Below are 16,888 nucleotides of genomic sequence, written 5' to 3'. Positions count from 1 at the left end.
GCCACGAGGGGAAGCTTTGGGGAACAGTTGACCGCCTTCTCCCTCTGGTCAAGCCACTACCTCTTCCGGCCTGTCTCGGTGCTACAGATTACTTCCCCTCTGCGCTGCTATGCTCACTACTCTGTATGGCACCTTGCTTGGTCAGGTCAATGGCTTCATCATCCACCACCTCGTCATCCACTTCATCAATCTGATCCGCCTCCTGAGTTGCGCTATTAGCCTGACCTGATGACAATTGTAACTGATAATCACCACTTCATGAGACAGTAAATGCCATTCTCCACCATTGGCTTAAGACCCCGTCACACACAGAGATAAATCTTTGGCAGATCTGTGGTTGCAGTGAAATCATGGACATACTGTTCCATTTGTACACAGCCACAAACCTGGCACTGATTGTCCACAATTTCACTGCAACCACAGATCTGCTGCAGATTTATATGTGTGTGTGACAGGGCCTTTATTCTGACCATGGCTTCTCAAATATTTCTGAATCACCGCACACAACTTTGTCATGTCACTCTTAATACGTGCACAGTGCAAGGCAAGAAGATGCCATAAATTGTAAGATAAAGAGCTCCTCAGACTGTCCAAGTGTGGGGTGACTTGTCTCCCTCATGGAATCTGTTTCTGACAGTCTGACCACACACAATGATATTAGTGGCTTGCTGGAGGTCATTTTGAAGGGCGTTGGCAATGCTTCTCCTGTTCCTCCTTGCACAAAGGAGGAGGTAGCGGTCCTGCTGCTGAGTTGTTGCCCTCTTGCGGCCCCCTCCACATCTCCTGGTGTAGTGGCCTATCTCCTGGTATCTGCTCCATGCTCTGGACACCGTGCTGACAGACACAGCTAACCTTCTTGATACAGCTTGCATTGATGTACCATCCTGGATGAGCTGCACTACTTTAGCAATTTCTGTGGGTTGTAGACACCTCTAGGGGTGAAAGCAATGACAAAATGCAAATGTGACGGGCAACAAGGATGAGAACAGAGAAATGGTCTGTGCTCACCACCTGCAGAACCACTCATTTATAGGAGTTGTCTTGCTAATTGCATATCATTTCTACCTGTTGTCTGTTCCATTTGCACAACAGCAGAAGAGATTGATTCACAATCACCGTTGCTGCATAACTGGACAAGTGGATTTCACAGATGTGTGATTTACTGTCACACAGAGTTTTTTTTGCAAAACTTGCCGACTGTCATGGCAGCATCAGGTTCTGTTCACATTGCAAAGTCTGACACTCTGTCAAATGGTTTCTCTGGTGTTTCTGATCAACGCAGGCAGACTCAGGCGTCGACCTGCTGTCTGCTCATTCATAGACAGCCTAGCAAGAGTTAACCTCTGCTAACCTGCTCGTTAGGCTTCTTTCATCACATGTTGTAAGGAAAACAATCACTTTTCCTCCTCTCATTTTTAGGCTGGAGGAAAACTTCTTACACCAACTATAATTTATGTTGTATTTCGTCTGTTAGTTGCGGTGTCCAAGACTGGCTGGAGAAAGTGTTGCTGTAACACTTGCTGCAGGAGATGGTAAAGCGGCGAGCAGGAGTTGAGTCATTGGACCACAGGGGGACTAAGCGGCCACCACTAGGCAGACGCCAGGTGCTACTCCCAGGTCAGTGACGGGACTGTGGCAGCTGACTCCTAGGGTAGGGATAGACATGGGGACAGACGGACACAGTCACTAGTGTAGCAATGACTTCCGGGGTAACTGAGGCTGGTAGCACAGCCGGGTTGGGCAGGCACAGTTTCTAATATAGCAAGGGCCTCCAGAGTAGCTGAAGCTGGTGTTACGACCATGGAGGATGGACACCGTGTCTAGTATAGCAAGAACCTCCAGGGTAGCTGAGACCGGTGTCATGGCCAGGGAGGATGGGCACAGTCTCTAGTATAGCAAGAGCCTCCAGAGTAGCTAAGGCTGGTGGCATGGCCAAGAAGGAAAGACACAGTCTCTAGTACAGCAAGGGCCTCCGGGGTAGCTGAGGCTGGTGGCACAGCCAGGGTTGATGGACACAGGGTACCAACAGGATCTAGAGACAGGTAAGAGCATTGTACACTGTAACGGAAGTACAGCGGGCAAGGGAACCTGATAACTAGCTGCCTAGGGCAAAGCACTACTAACTGAACATGTTGATTAGGCACCTCTCCTAGTGGAGAGTGTCTTAATTACCCAATGTCTCTCAGCGATAGGCTGAGAGACACTTCCAGGCAATGGCGCTCTTGCCCTTTAAGAGAAGTGAAGCAGTGCGCACATGACCTAGGAGCACTCTCGGAGGCATTATGCCACGTGCACAGACCCTGGGAGGCAGAAACAGGGAGCACCCATGTGGAGAAGTGCAGGGATGATGGGTAGCAGGTGAGAGCCAGCCATGGTGGTAAGTAAGTGCACGTCCCTGCAGGGAGGAAGTGAGGGGTGCAGGGATGCTAGCACTACTGTACTCCCCTCCTTACTCACCCCTTCATCAGGCCAAAAATAGATCACTTTCCTAAGAGGATAACTTCAGAATTGATGGAAGAAGAGACTCCTGGTGGAAGGGGTAGGTTGGATGGTCTTTGTTTATAGTACTTCCTCATGGACTCGGAACTGGTAACCAGGATAGACATCACAGACGGTTCAGGGACACTTTGAAATTCCTCTTTCCTTTTCACAAAGTCAATGGTAGCTGGCAGAAAGGCAGAAGATGGGACCGGATGGTAGGAGGTAAGCTGTTTCAGAGAACTGTATTCCTCCATACGATACAGACGCAGACAAGGCCAACGGAGAAGCAAAACTGCTCTTGCTGAAGGAGACACCTCCTACTGAGCAAAGGTAAAAGGGTTCTGGTCTCAAAGGACAGGCTTGGATGAAGTGCTCTGATCCTCCACAGTAGAAGTGTGACGCCCTGGACAAGCCAGGTAGTCACAGATAGAGCCCCGTACAACACCAGTCCCCTCACTAGGTAACACCAGCCAACCACATACACCCTAGTCACGTCGCTCAGGGCTGGATGAACACACCATGGGCGGAGCCAGGCGGTTGACCACGCCCACCGAGGAGTTCAGAGAGCCTGAGGGAGGAAAAACAAGACAGTTCACAAACAGTTGGTTTTGAGAGTTGAGTGGAGGAGGACAGGCCTGTAGGTCAGGCCTGTGACAGACTGACAGGTGCCAGGGTTGGAGCCTGGGCACCTTTGGCTAGGAGGCATATGGAGGCCTCTGTCTGCAGCAGCCGGGAAGACGGCTCGGTGGAACCGTGGTGGACCGGGACAGGGTACTGGCCCGCCAGTACCGACCCGGGGAACCGACTCGGAAACCGGAGCACAAGAGGGGGTACTCAGACCCTTAAATAAGGTCTAGAAACTACTGGACTGAGTTAATTAACCAATTGCGGTCTGGACTTTAGGTCCTTTCACACCCAAAGTCCCTCATAGAAGACAACAGCCCAACAAGGGGAATAGAAAGCCACCGCCAAGGTTCAGAGATCCCACGGGTCAGCGTCTGCGGGCAAACGGGCTCTTGTGACATCCGCAAGCCGGGGAGCGGACTCCTGATGCTGCAAGCGCATGTAGTCCAACAACTCAAACAGGTGCAGGAGAAAGGCAGAGACCACCAACCGGGTGGGGGAACCCAACTGCAGCCGGCTGCAGGCACCGACCACCATCATCTTGGTTCACCAGAGACTCGAGTGTTTCATTCTAATAGTGAGTACACCAGTGCCCTCCGGCCGCCCATCTCCCTGCACCGCCAAAATACCCCCCAATGGGTCCCGGGGCCACCATCCCTGCCCACGGAGAGGTTAACAACTTGCTGCATGCCATCTCCCCCGGGTGCCCCGTAACTGCAGCGGTGGTGTCCACCTTCACCACATCCCGTGGGTGGCGTCACGAACTTAAAACACGGCTCCGGCCGTACACCTACATCCCCAAACCACCAACCCCTTTTTGGTCGGAGTGACCGCAGGACCCCCGGGTCCGGAGACCCTCGAGCCACCCACTAAAGATCCGGACCCAAGTGGCTCGGTTGCAGCCGAGCACGGGGTGGCACAGAAGCACAACCCCAAGACTCAGCGATGACTTTGTCGATGTTCACACATCTTGATATCATCTACTTGCATGGGTTTGGGAGTCGGGGTGGTAGCTGGAGCTTGCGGAGCCAATGGTCTCTGGAAGGCTAGAGCCAGATGTGTAGATCTGCTTTCACGGGCGACTTCCTTGGCTCGTTCCTGGAATCTACGATAGACCCATGTGACTAAGGAGATGAGATCATCTAGAGAAATGGGAATGTCATGACTGGACAGTTTGTCCTTGATTCTCCCAGACAAACCTTCACCAGAGCCTAATTATTCAATCCAGGTTCAAAATAGAGAGTACGGAATTGAACTGAGCCTGAGTCAGCGGAGTCCATGACCTGATAAAACTGTAGATGGTAAAGCGGCAAGCAGGAATGGACCCACTGGACCACAGGGGGCCCTGAGCTAATTCTTAGTGGGAGGGGCTTGACTAAAGGGGGCTTTACACGCTACGATATCATTAATGTTTTATCGTCGGGGTCACGTTGTTAGTGACGCACATACGGCGTCATTAATGATATCGCAGCGTGTGACACGTACCTGCGATATTAAGCGACCTCAAAAATAGTGAAAATCGTTCACCATGGAGAGGTTGTCCCAAACTCAAAAATCGGTAAGGGTTGTTTTTCGTTGTGGTTCGTCGCTCCTGCGGCAGCACACATCGCTATGTGTGACACCGCAGGAGCGAGGAACGTCTCCTTACCTGCCGCCGGCCACAATGCGGAAGGAAGAGGTGGGCGGGATGTTTACATCACGCTCAGCTCCGCCCCTCCGCTTTGATTGGCGGGCCGCTTGGTGACGTCGCTGTGATGCCGAACGTCCCTCCCCCTTGAGGGAGGGATTGTTCGGCAGTCATAGCGACGACGCCGACCAGGTAAGAACGTGTGACGCTGCTGTAGCGATAATGTTCGCTACGGCAGCGATCACAAACAATCGCATGCGCGACGGGGGCGGTTACTTACACGCTCGATATTGCTAGAAATTGCTAGCGATATCGCTACCGTGTAAAGCCCCCTTAAGTGCTCACTGTGAGGCAGATGCCAGGTGCCACTTCCAGGGCAGTGACCGTGACTGTGGCAGCTGATTCCTATTGCAGGGACGGAGATGAAGCCAGACGCATACAGTCACTAGTGTAGCAAGGACCTCTGGGGTAACTGAGTCTGGTAGCATAACTGGGGTGAACAAGCAGAGTCTATAGTAAAGCAAGGGACTCCGCAGTAGCTGGTGCTAGTGGCATGATTGAGGAGGACGGACACAGTACTTAATATACCAAGGGCCTCTGGAGGAGGTGAGGCCGGTGGCACAGCCGGGGAGGACAGAAACAGTCTCTAGTATAGAAAGAGCCTCCTGGGTAGCTGAGACTGGTGACATGGCTGGGGAGGACGGACACAGTCTCTAGCATAGCACGGACCTTCGGGATAGTTTAGGCTGGTGCCTTGGCCTTTCTTGGATAAACACAGGGTACCCACAGGACCGGGAGCCAGGCAAGAGTGCTGTACATTGTAATGGAAGCACAGCGGACATGAGGACTTGATAACTAGCTTGCTAGGGAAAAGCACCACTAACTAACCAAACATTTTAACCAGGCACCTCCCCTATTGGGAGAGTGCCTTAAGAAGTAGACATTGCCTCTCAGTGATGAGACCCTTCCATGAAATGGTGTTCTGGCCCTTTAAAAGAAAGGCAACAGTGTATGCACACTCCCTAGGAGCACTCCTGGAGGCCATGTGCACAGGTCCTGTGAGGAGGAAGCAGCAAGCACCCACATGGAGGAGCGCAGAGATGCCAGGCAGCGTGTTAAGAGCCAGCCGCGGTGGTAAGTGCGCCTCTGTGAGGAAGATAAGAAGAGTGCAGGGATGCCAACGCTACAGTTGCTTTGTGCTTGGTGTTGTTGTGGAGTTATTTGCTGTCTTGTTTCCACCCTGCTTTTTTTTTCCTCCTAATCTCTTATTGTCTTATACCTCTGTGTGTGAGCTGCGTGACAGTTTTGATTTCCTCTGTTTGTCTATTTCTGTGTGTCAACTACATTCCTGTCCCGGCCTCGCAGACAACCAAAAAGGCACCCTCTTATAAGTGAAATACTTTGTTCATGTTTTGGTTCTGTTGGGATTTACATCGATCATTCCAGTATTTTGTTGCAATTATCCCATTTACTGTGTTTCTGGTTTATAAGACACTTTTTTCCCACAAAACTGGGAGAAAATTGGGGGTGCATCTTACAAACCGCATATGGCTTACCGAAGTGGCAGTAGTGGCGCAGGGTCGGCAATATGGAGGGCTTGGAGGGGGTGTCACTGCAGTGGAGCAAATCAAGAGGGTCAGTGTGCGTCAGCGGAGGGTTGGCGATACTGCAGGCTTGTGGGGTGTCATGGCGGCGGGTGCCATTGATCTGCCGGTGGGTTCGGAGGAGGGGATATTGCGGCTCAAGAGGGTCAGTGCGCGGCAGCAGAGGGTCGGCGTTACTGTGGGCTCATGGGGTGTGTCAGTATCAAAGACCCTCCGCACACTGACCCTCTTGACCTGCGACACCCCCTCCTCTGAGCCCGCAGAAACACTGACCATCCTGAGCCATGACACCCCCTCCTCCAAGCCCGTAGCATTGCCAACACTGCCTCCTGTGACCTTCCTGAGCCGCACCACCGCTGCTTCCCATGGTGAGCTAATATAAAAGGCACTAGGTTTATAAAACGGACCCTCATTTTAACAGTAAAAAATATTATTTTCCTTCTTCAAATTTGGGGTGCGTCTTGTAATCCGGTGTATCTTATAAAACAAAAAAATACAGTATATAGGATTACATTTTTTGTATTGGAACCCATAAGACTAGCACGTGTAATCAGGACTTTAGCCCCTTGTCACAAATGAATGTACATCCTGATGGAGAGTAATTTAATAGGTCAAATTTGACATAGATGGACAAGACTCCTTCACATCAACAGACAATCGCTTCCAATTAATGCAATTTCTAGGTGACGGTGGTTTACTATGGAAACCAAGGGCATTACAATGAACTCTATATCTCCCAAGTATGGAAGTCTATTGGATTCTGCCAAAAGCTGGGATAATATACTGCACTACATAAAAAATAAAGCTTATTATATAAATGAACAATAAATCGCATGTACAAATGATTTTCTTGTGAGACTAAAAAGTAAAAAAAACACAGAAGCAATTGCTAGCGATGTCGAGCGCGATAGCACCCGCCCCCTTCGTTGTAACGATATGTGGTGATCGCTGCCATAGCCAACATTATCGCTACGGCAGCGTCACACGCACATACCTGCTTTGCGACGTCGCTGTGACTGCCGAACAATTCCTCCCTCAAGGGGGAGATGCGTTCGGCGTCACCGCGACATCACATTGACGTCACTAAGCGGCCGCCCAATCAAAGTGGAGGGGCGGAGATGAGCGGGACGAACCACCTCCTTTCTTCGTCATTGCAGGCGGGACACAGGTAAGGTGAGGTTTCTCATTCCTGCGGTGTCACACGTAGCGATGTGTGCTGCCGCAGGAACGAGGAACATCGTTACTGCAGCAGCAACGATAATTGAGCTTAGGGGGGGATGTCACCGATTAGCGATTTTGAACGTTTTTGCAACGATTCAAAATCGCTAATAGGTGTCACACGCAACGACATCGCTATCGCGGCCTGATGTGCGTCACAAAATCCGTGACCCCAACGACATCGCTTTAGCGTGTAAAGCCACCTTAAGTAGTCTTTGTAAATATTGTAAAAAAAAGTTTACTTACTTTACTTTTTGGGCCTGACGAAGAACAACCCAATACAGAATGAATGGACTGCTATTACACTTTGGTGACGATTACTCAATTAACACAAAGAATATCAGATCCCCATTCTCATGATAGTTGGTGGAATTGAAGACGATGATTTTTTCTCCTTGTCTATGTACAAGTGGAAAGTATTTTCATGTCCCAACTCATTAAATATCTATAAACCTTCTTTATTTTATTTCTATCAATATGGCACTGAACTAATGGACTACATCAGTAATTTGTGGACTACTTGTAAACAAAAACTGGGAGGACTGGTGGAAACTCTACACAGAATGGAAGGGGAGAAGAAGTGGTAGGTACGCTTTCTTTTTTAATTTCATTTTAGAGACTTAATGACCGGTTGAAAGAACATTATAAAGCAACCTACGTTATATTAAAAGAATAGTAACAGAACTAGAATATATATTTCACTAACACAATTTTCATGTGCACTGGTATAATGGTATTATTTGGGAGTGCAAAGAATTAATAGGGACAGGATTGTGAGACATAAATATTAGTAATAAAACATGTTGACTTTAAACTATATCAGTAGCGTCATTCAAAAACTTACATGAAAAGATTTTCAAAATATAAATAGCAATGTGCAACAAGCCATGATCCAAGTCTGTACACTGCAGCATTCATAAAGAAGGGTATTATTGACTGCTCTATTGCATATGTTATTCCCTGAAGAGGTGCTTTCTTTAATAAATCCCTGAAAGAAAAAAAAATGTATAATAAAGCAAGATTTGTATAGAAAATATACATGAACATACTGTATATATATATATATATATATATATATATATATAGGGTGGCCTATTAGTATAAAGTAATGTAGTTTGTTCTATATAATGGTGAAAGTAATCCATTTCCCCTTACCATATTCATTAAACACAATTCATAGAACAATATGAATTCAATAATTATTCTTCATACACCATTTTTTACTTTCAGATGTGCAGCAGATTTAAATTTGCAGGATGTCTATTATTGCTGTAGATTTGACCCATACTAATGAATGGTAAAATCAAACTAAAAATGTATGTAAAAAAAACATGTCAAAATGGATCAAGAACACGTAAAAAATGCATATATTTAATGCTGCATTTTCCTGCCACCACTTCAGTATTTGTAGCAAATTTGCAACAGATTTTTCTGGAAGAAAACCTGCTAGAAGCTGCAAAAGACATGAGACTGGCGTGCAGGTTCACCATCCAACAGGATAACAACCCTAAGCATACTACCAGGGTTACAATGGAAGGGGTACTTTGCACGCTGCGACATCGCTACTGCGATATCGTCGGGGTCAAATCGAAAGTGACGCACATCCGGCGCCGGTAACAACGTCGCAACGTGTAAAGCCTAGATGCGCCGATAAACGATCGCAAAAGCGTCGAAAATCGGTGATCTGTGTAGCGTCGGTCATTTTCATAATGTCGTACCAATAGGAGATACGATGTAGTTCCTCGTTCCTGCGGCAGCACACACACATCGCTGTGTGTGAAGCCGAAGGAGCGAGGAACATCTCCTTACCTGCCTCCACCGGCTATGCAGAAGGAAGGAGGTGGGCGGGATGTTTACGTACTGCTCATCTCCCCCCTCCACTTCTATTGGCCGCCTGCCGTGTGAAGTCGCTGTGACGCCGGAGGACCCACCCCCTTAGGAAGGAGGCGGTCACCGGCCAGAGCGACGTCGCAGGGCAGATAAGTGCGTGTGAAGCTGCCGTAGCGATAATGTTCGCTACGGCAGCTATCACAAGATATCGCGTGTGCGACGGGGGTGGATACTATCGTGCTCGGCATCGCTAGCCGATGCTAGTGATGTCGCAACGTGCAAAGTACCCTGAAGGGTTTAGATCAAAGCATATGTATGTGTTTGAATGGCACAGTTACAGTCCAGACCTAAATCAATTGAGAATCTATGGCAAGACTTGAAAATTGCTGTTCACAGACGCTCTCCATCTAATCTCACTGATCTAGAGATAGTGTATAGTGATGGGTGAACCCCTTGATGTTCGTGTTCGGGAGACTCGCCCAAGCTTTTTGTAAAGTTCGAGTTCAAGTTCTGAGATAATGCGAACTTGCGTCCAAACACCGAACTTGCACTTTACAGTTATGGGATAAGGCGGAGGGGTCTGTAAAATAAAGAATATAGTTAATAATAAACATTGTCATTATACTTGCCGCTCCCACGACGTGTGCTGCCGACCCGCTCAGAAGCTGTCTCCTGGTCACTTCTGCTTCCGGGTCCGATCATTAATTTCCGGTGGTATTCACTGAACTGCTCGTCACTCGGCAGTCTTTGACTGTTTTCGGCCATGTTCGTGGTGATGTCAGGGTTCACACGAGTCCATGGCTAAGCAGTGCAGTGAATACCGATTGAACTTTGACTATCACTGTCAGTGTCAGCCTGCTTCTCGTTCTGTAGAGACTGTCTGTACAGAGCGATGAAGGAGAGCTGACATTGCTTTCCCTGTGGACTACATCAGAGAAAGGATTGTTTTACAATACAGATGGAGTCTTTAAATGTTTTTTTGTTTTATTTCTGATAAAACATTTTTTTCTATGTGTTGTGTTTTTCTTTTTACTGTTTACTAGAAATTCATGGTGGCCATGTCTAATTTGGCGTGACACCATGAATCTCGGGCTTAGTACCAGCTGAGAATACAAAGCTGGTATTAACCCCTTTATTACCCTGCGTACCACTGTCATCAGGGCACTGGACAAGCTGGGTAAAGTGCCTGGAGCTAAGAAACAAGGCACCATTTCCAGTGGCGGCTGCGGGCCGTGGAGAATCCCAGCCCCCAGCTACCTGGTTTTACCTGGCTGGCGATCAAAATACGGCGGAAGCCCATGCATTTTTTTTTAATTTTTTTTTTAAATAATTAAAAAAAATGAAGGAGCTCCCCTGTATTTTGATCGCCAACCAAGGTAAACGCAGGCAGATGGGGGTGGCAGCCCATAGTCGTCCGCTGTATCTGCGCTGAGAATCAAAAATACAGCGGAGTGCTGCTTCATTTTTTTCAAATTATTTCTTTATTTTTATACAACTATATACTGTGCAAGAAATTGTATATATATATATATATATATATATACATATATATATATATATATATATATATATATATATATATATATATATGTATATATATATACAGCTCTGGCAAAAATTAAGAGACCACTTCCAAATTTTCAGTTTTTCTGATCTTTCTCTTTACAGGTATATTTTTAAGTAAAATGTATTGTTCTTTTATTCTATAAACTACTGACAACATGTCTCTAAATTTCCAAGCAAAACATTTTGTATTTATTTTCTGAAAATAGTAGTTTATAGAATAAAACAACAATTTACAGTTTACTCAAAAATATACCTATAAAGAGAAAAATCTGAAAAACTGAAAAATTGGAAGTGGTATTTTTGACAGAGCTGTGTGTGTGTGTGTGTATGTATATATATATATACTAGAAGGTGGCCCGATTCTACGCATCGGGTATTCTAGAATTTACGTATTGTGTAGTTCATGTATGATTTTTGTTATATATATATATATATATATATATATATATATATATATATATATATCTATATGTTGTTGTGTGTAGTTACCAAGTGTTTGTGTAGGGCGCTGTACATGTTCTGGATGTTGTCTGGGTGTGATGGGGGGTGAGAGCGGTGTTGTTTGTGTGTTGCGTTGTTTGTGGAGCGCTGTGTGTGTGTTGCGCGGTTTGTGTGTGTGTGGTGTGTTTTGGGGGGAGGTATGTTTTGTGCAATGTGTGTGTTGTGCGGTATGTGCGTATATTTGTGTGTGCAGTGTTGTCTGTGTGTGTGGGTGTCTGTGTAGGGCAGTTGTTTGTGGTTCCCAGTGTGTGTGTGTGGTGTGTTGTGCAGTGCGCGCGCGCGCGTGTGTGTGTGTTGGGGGGAGGTGTGCACTTCCCATCGTGCTCCATCCCCCATGCAGCGCACTCCCCATCGTGCTCCATCCCCCATGCAGCGCACTCCCCATCGTGCTCCATCCCCTATGCTGCGCACCCCCCATCGTGCTCCATCTCCCATCCTGCGCACTCCCAAACGTGCTCCATCCGCCATGCTGCGCACTCCCAAATGTGCTCCATCCGCCATGCTGCGCACTCCCAAACGTGCTCCATCCGCCATGCTGCGCACTCCCAAACGTGCTCCATCCGCCATGCTGCGCACTCCCTATCGTGCTCCATCCCCCATGCTGCGCACTCCCAAACGTGCTCCATCCGCCATGCTGCGCACTCCCCATCGTGCTCCATCTCCCATGCTGCGCACTCCCAAACGTGCTCCATCCGCCATATTGCGCACTCCCAAACGTGCTCCATCCGCCATGCTGCGCACTCCCAAACGTGCTCCATCCGCCATACTCCGCACTCCCCATCGTGCTCCATCCCCCATGCAGCGCACTCCCCATCGTGCTCCATCCCCTATGCTGCGCACCCCCCATCGTGCTCCATCTCCCATGCTGCGCACTCCCAAACGTGCTCCATCCGCCATGCTGCGCACTCCCAAACGTGCTCCATCTGCCATACTCCGCACTCCCCATCGTGCTCCATCCCCCATGCTGCGCACTCCCAAACGTGCTCCATCCGCCATGCTGCGCACTCCCAAACGTGCTCCATCCCCTATGCTGCGCACCCCCCATCGTGCTCCATCCGCCATGCTGCGCACTCCCAAACGTGCTCCATCCGCCATGCTGCACCAGCATCAGCCTCTCTACCCGCAGCATCAGCCTCTCTCCTCCCAGCATCAGCCTCTCTGTCCCCAGCATCAGCCTCTCTGTCCCCAGCATCAGCCTCTCTGTCTCCAGCATCAGCCTCTCTCCTCCCAGCATCAGCCTCTCTGTCCCCAGCATCAGCCTCTCTGTCCCCAGCATCAGCCTCTCTGTCCCCAGCATCAGCCTCTCTGTCTCCAGCATCAGCCTCTCTGTCTCCAGCATCAGCCTCTCTGTCCCCAGCATCAGCCTCTCTGTCCCCAGCATCAGCCTCTCTGTCCCCAGCATCAGCCTCTCTGTCCCCAGCATCAGCCTCTCCATCTCCAGCATCAGCCTCCCCATCCCAGCCTTCCCCAGGATCAGCCTCTCTCCTCCCAGCCTCCTCCAGCACGCCGTGCTCCTCTGCCGACACTCACAGATCCGATCGCATACACTCACACACACCCGATCGCATACACTCACACACACCCGATCGCATACACTCACACACACCCGATCGCATACACTCACACACACACGATCGCATACACTCACACACACACACATTGACGATATTGCACATACGCGCTCATACTCACAACATCCGGAGATACCACATGCTTCTGGCCATGTGATCCTCCGGCAGGTCCTGGAAGCTCACAGCACAGTATCGCCGCCGATAAGCAAGCGATATCCCAGGATGTTGTGAGTATGTGGATGCGATGTGATGTGTGTGTGAGGTGTGTGTGAGAGTGAGTGTGATCTGATTTGTGTGTATGTGTGTGTGTGTGCTGTTATGTGTGTGTATGTTCCGCCGCTGCAGGACCTTGATGTGTGGATGCGATGTGATGTGTGTGTGAGGTGTGTATGAGAGTGAGTGAGAACCGGTGTACACTGGTAACTATGATACACATCGGGTAACTAAGGGACCTTAGTTACCCGATGTGTATAATGGTTACCAGCTTTCACGGCCTCCGTCAAGATCCCAGCATCGCAAGGTTATGTCTGGCGCTGCTGGGATCCTAACGGAGCCGGTGTAGAAGCAAGCGATATCCCAGGATGTTGTGATGTGTGAGGTGTGTGTCAGAGTGAGTGTGATCTGATGTGTGTGTGTGTACTCACCTGGGAATCGGAGCTCCGTGTCAGTTGGGCCAGAGCGAGCGTGCATTGCGTGAGGGGGGCGGGGCCTGCAGAGAGCCGGGGCGAGAGGTCAATCCGTGTGGGGGGGCGGGGCCATGGCGAGCCCAGCGGCCAATCAGCTTTGTGTCACCGTAAGGACACAATGTCACCGGATGGACACAATTTTGAAGCATGACAGACAGACAGACAGACAGAATAAGGCAATTATATATATAGATATATACAGTTAGGTCCAGAAATATTTGGACAGTGACACAATTTTCGCAAGTTGGGCTCTGCATGCCACCACATTGGATTTGAAATGAAACCTCTACAACAGAATTCAAGTGCAGATTGTAACGTTTAATTTGAAGGTTTGAACAAAAATATCTGATAGAAATTGTAGGAATTGTACACATTTCTTTACAAACACTCCACATTTTAGGAGGTCAAAAGTAATTGGACAAATAAACCAAACCCAAACAAAATATTTTTATTTTCAATATTTTGTTGCGAATCCTTTGGAGGCAATCACTGCCTTAAGTCTGGAACCCATGGACATCACCAAACGCTGGGTTTCCTCCTTCTTAATGCTTTGCCAGGCCTTTACAGCCGCAGCCTTCAGGTCTTGCTTGTTTGTGGGTCTTTCCGTCTTAAGTCTGGATTTGAGCAAGTAAAATGCATGCTCAATTGGGTTAAGATCTGGTGATTGACTTGGCCATTGCAGAATGTTCCACTTTTTTGCACTCATGAACTCCTGGGTAGCTTTGGCTGTATGCTTGGGGTCATTGTCCATCTGTACTATGAAGCGCCGTCCGATCAACTTTGCGGCATTTGGCTGAATCTGGGCTGAAAGTATATCCCGGTACACTTCAAAATTCATCCGGCTACTCTTGTCTGCTGTTATGTCATCAGTAAACACAAGTGACCCAGTGCCATTGAAAGCCATGCATGCCCATGCCATCACGTTGCCTCCACCATGTTTTACAGAGGATGTGGTGTGCCTTGGATCATGTGCCGTTCCCTTTCTTCTCCAAACTTTTTTCTTCCCATCATTCTGGTACAGGTTGATCTTTGTCTCATCTGTCCATAGAATACTTTTCCAGAACTGAGCTGGCTTCATGAGGTGTTTTTCAGCAAATTTAACTCTGGCCTGTCTATTTTTGGAATTGATGAATGGTTTGCATCTAGATGTGAACCCTTTGTATTTACTTTCATGTAGTCTTCTCTTTACTGTTGACTTAGAGACAGATACACCTACTTCACTGAGAGTGTTCTGGACTTCAGTTGATGTTGTGAATGGGTTTTTCTTCACTAAAGAAAGTATGCAGCGATCATCCACCACTGTTGTCATCCGTGGACGCCCAGGCCTTTTTGAGTTCCCAAGCTCACCAGTCAATTCCTTTTTTCTCAGAATGTACCCGACTGTTGATGTTGCTACTCCAAGCAGGTCTGCTATCTCTCTGATGGATTTTTTCTTTTTTTTCAGCCTCAGGATGTTCTGCTTCACCTCAATTGAGAGTTCCTTAGACCGCATGTTGTTTGGTCACAGCAACAGCTTCCAAATGCAAAACCACACACCTGTAATCAACCCCAGACCTTTTAACTACTTCATTGATTACAGGTTAATGAGGGAGACACCTTCAGAGTTAAGTGCAGCCCTTAGAGTCCCTTGTCCAATTACTTTTGGTCCCTTGAAAAAGAGGAGGCTATGCATTACATTACAGAGCTATGATTCCTAAACCCTTTCTCCGATTTGGATGTGAAAACTCTCATATTGCAGCTGGGAGTGTGCACTTTCAGCCCATATTATATATATAATTGTATTTCTGAACATGTTTTTGTAAACAGCTAAAATAACAAAACTTGTGTCACTGTCCAAATATTTCTGGACCTAACTGTATATATATATATATATATATATATATGTATATACAGTATATATATATATATATATGGTTGTATGAAAATAAATAAATAATTTAAAAAAATTACTTAGGGCTCCGCGGCATTTTTGATTCTCAGTGCAGATAAAGCGGGCGACTATGGGGTGCCACCCCCATCTGCATGGCTTTACCTTGGTTGGCAATCAAAATACAGGGAAGCCTATTAATGTTTTTGTTTTTTTTTAATTATTTAACCCCTTTACGACCGCCGATACGCCTTTTAACGGCGGCATATTAGGGTACTTTTTCCGATCCGCCGCTTTTTAACGGCGGTCGGAAAAAAGGGTCTAGCGCCCCCCAGAGTCGGAAAATTTCCGGGGTCTCAGCTGCCGGGGGTAGCTGAGACCCTGGAGATCATGATTCTGGCCGGTTTTTCCGGTCCCCGCTCACCTGATGACCGGTATACACCGTATACCGATGATCAGGTTACAGAAAATGACCGCGCCGGTAAAAAATGATTTATCTCCCATCTGGCATGATCAAACATGCCAGATGGGAGATAAATCTTTTTCCCGGTTCCCTCCGGTCCCCTCGGTATCCCCAAAGTGCCCCCCCCGACCCCCAACCCCCTCCCGAAAATCCAAGATGGCCGCGCGCACCGGCGATCACAGCAGCGCGCCGGCCGCATTTCCCCCTTTCCTATGGTTTCTGTCGCATGTGCCATCACACATGCGACAGAAACCTGCTCCCCAGGCCCTGCCGGGTCCCCCCCTATCCCCCCCGGTGTTCCCCGGTGTCATACATACCTGTCGGAGCGCTGATCCCCCGCGGCCCCCTCCTCCGGCTCCTTCTCAGCAGACGCCGGTCACATGTGCAGAGCGCGGCTGTCAGCTTCCTGTGTTCAGGACGCTGGCTACTGCTGCTGCTGCACTGAGTCTGCAGCTGTGACCCGGGGAGGGTGGGTGCAGATTCTTTGCACCCACTCTCCTGAAATGGAGGGTCTGCCCTCCTAGAAAATGGGGGATACGTTCCCTGAACGTGTCCCCTATATTCTAGAAGGTCCAGAGTCGACGTGGGACGTCCAAATGGATTACAGCGGATTTTTTTTTTTTTTTCAATAAATTGGTCAATCAGGGAATGTTTTTGGGGAGTGTTTTTTCAAATAAATTTTTTTTTGTTGTCAATTTTTTTTTTATTACTGTCAATTAGTTATGTCGGGTATCTGATAGACGCCGTGACATAACTAATTGCTGGGCTTGATGCCAGGTGACATTACACATCTGGTATCAACCCCATTTATTACCCCGTTAGCCAACGCACCAGGGCGCGGGATGAGCTG

General features: G+C 48.2%; 1 protein-coding gene across 1 annotated transcript in view; it reads right to left on the bottom strand.

Moving 5' to 3' along the window:
* Positions 1-16,888, bottom strand: part of LOC142243443 (ATP-dependent translocase ABCB1-like) — a 254,512-nt gene that overhangs the window by 84,594 nt on the left and 153,030 nt on the right. The window contains exon 16 of the mRNA XM_075315381.1: positions 8,399-8,542. Coding sequence (XP_075171496.1) covers positions 8,399-8,542 — 144 coding nt within the window. The remainder of the gene's footprint in view (positions 1-8,398; positions 8,543-16,888) is intronic.

Source organism: Anomaloglossus baeobatrachus, chromosome 6 (assembly GCF_048569485.1).
Source record: "Anomaloglossus baeobatrachus isolate aAnoBae1 chromosome 6, aAnoBae1.hap1, whole genome shotgun sequence".
Classification (NCBI taxonomy): Eukaryota; Metazoa; Chordata; class Amphibia; order Anura; family Aromobatidae; genus Anomaloglossus; species Anomaloglossus baeobatrachus.
The sequence above is the reverse complement of the archived record's forward strand: the minus strand, read 5'-3'. Positions and strand labels throughout refer to the sequence as shown.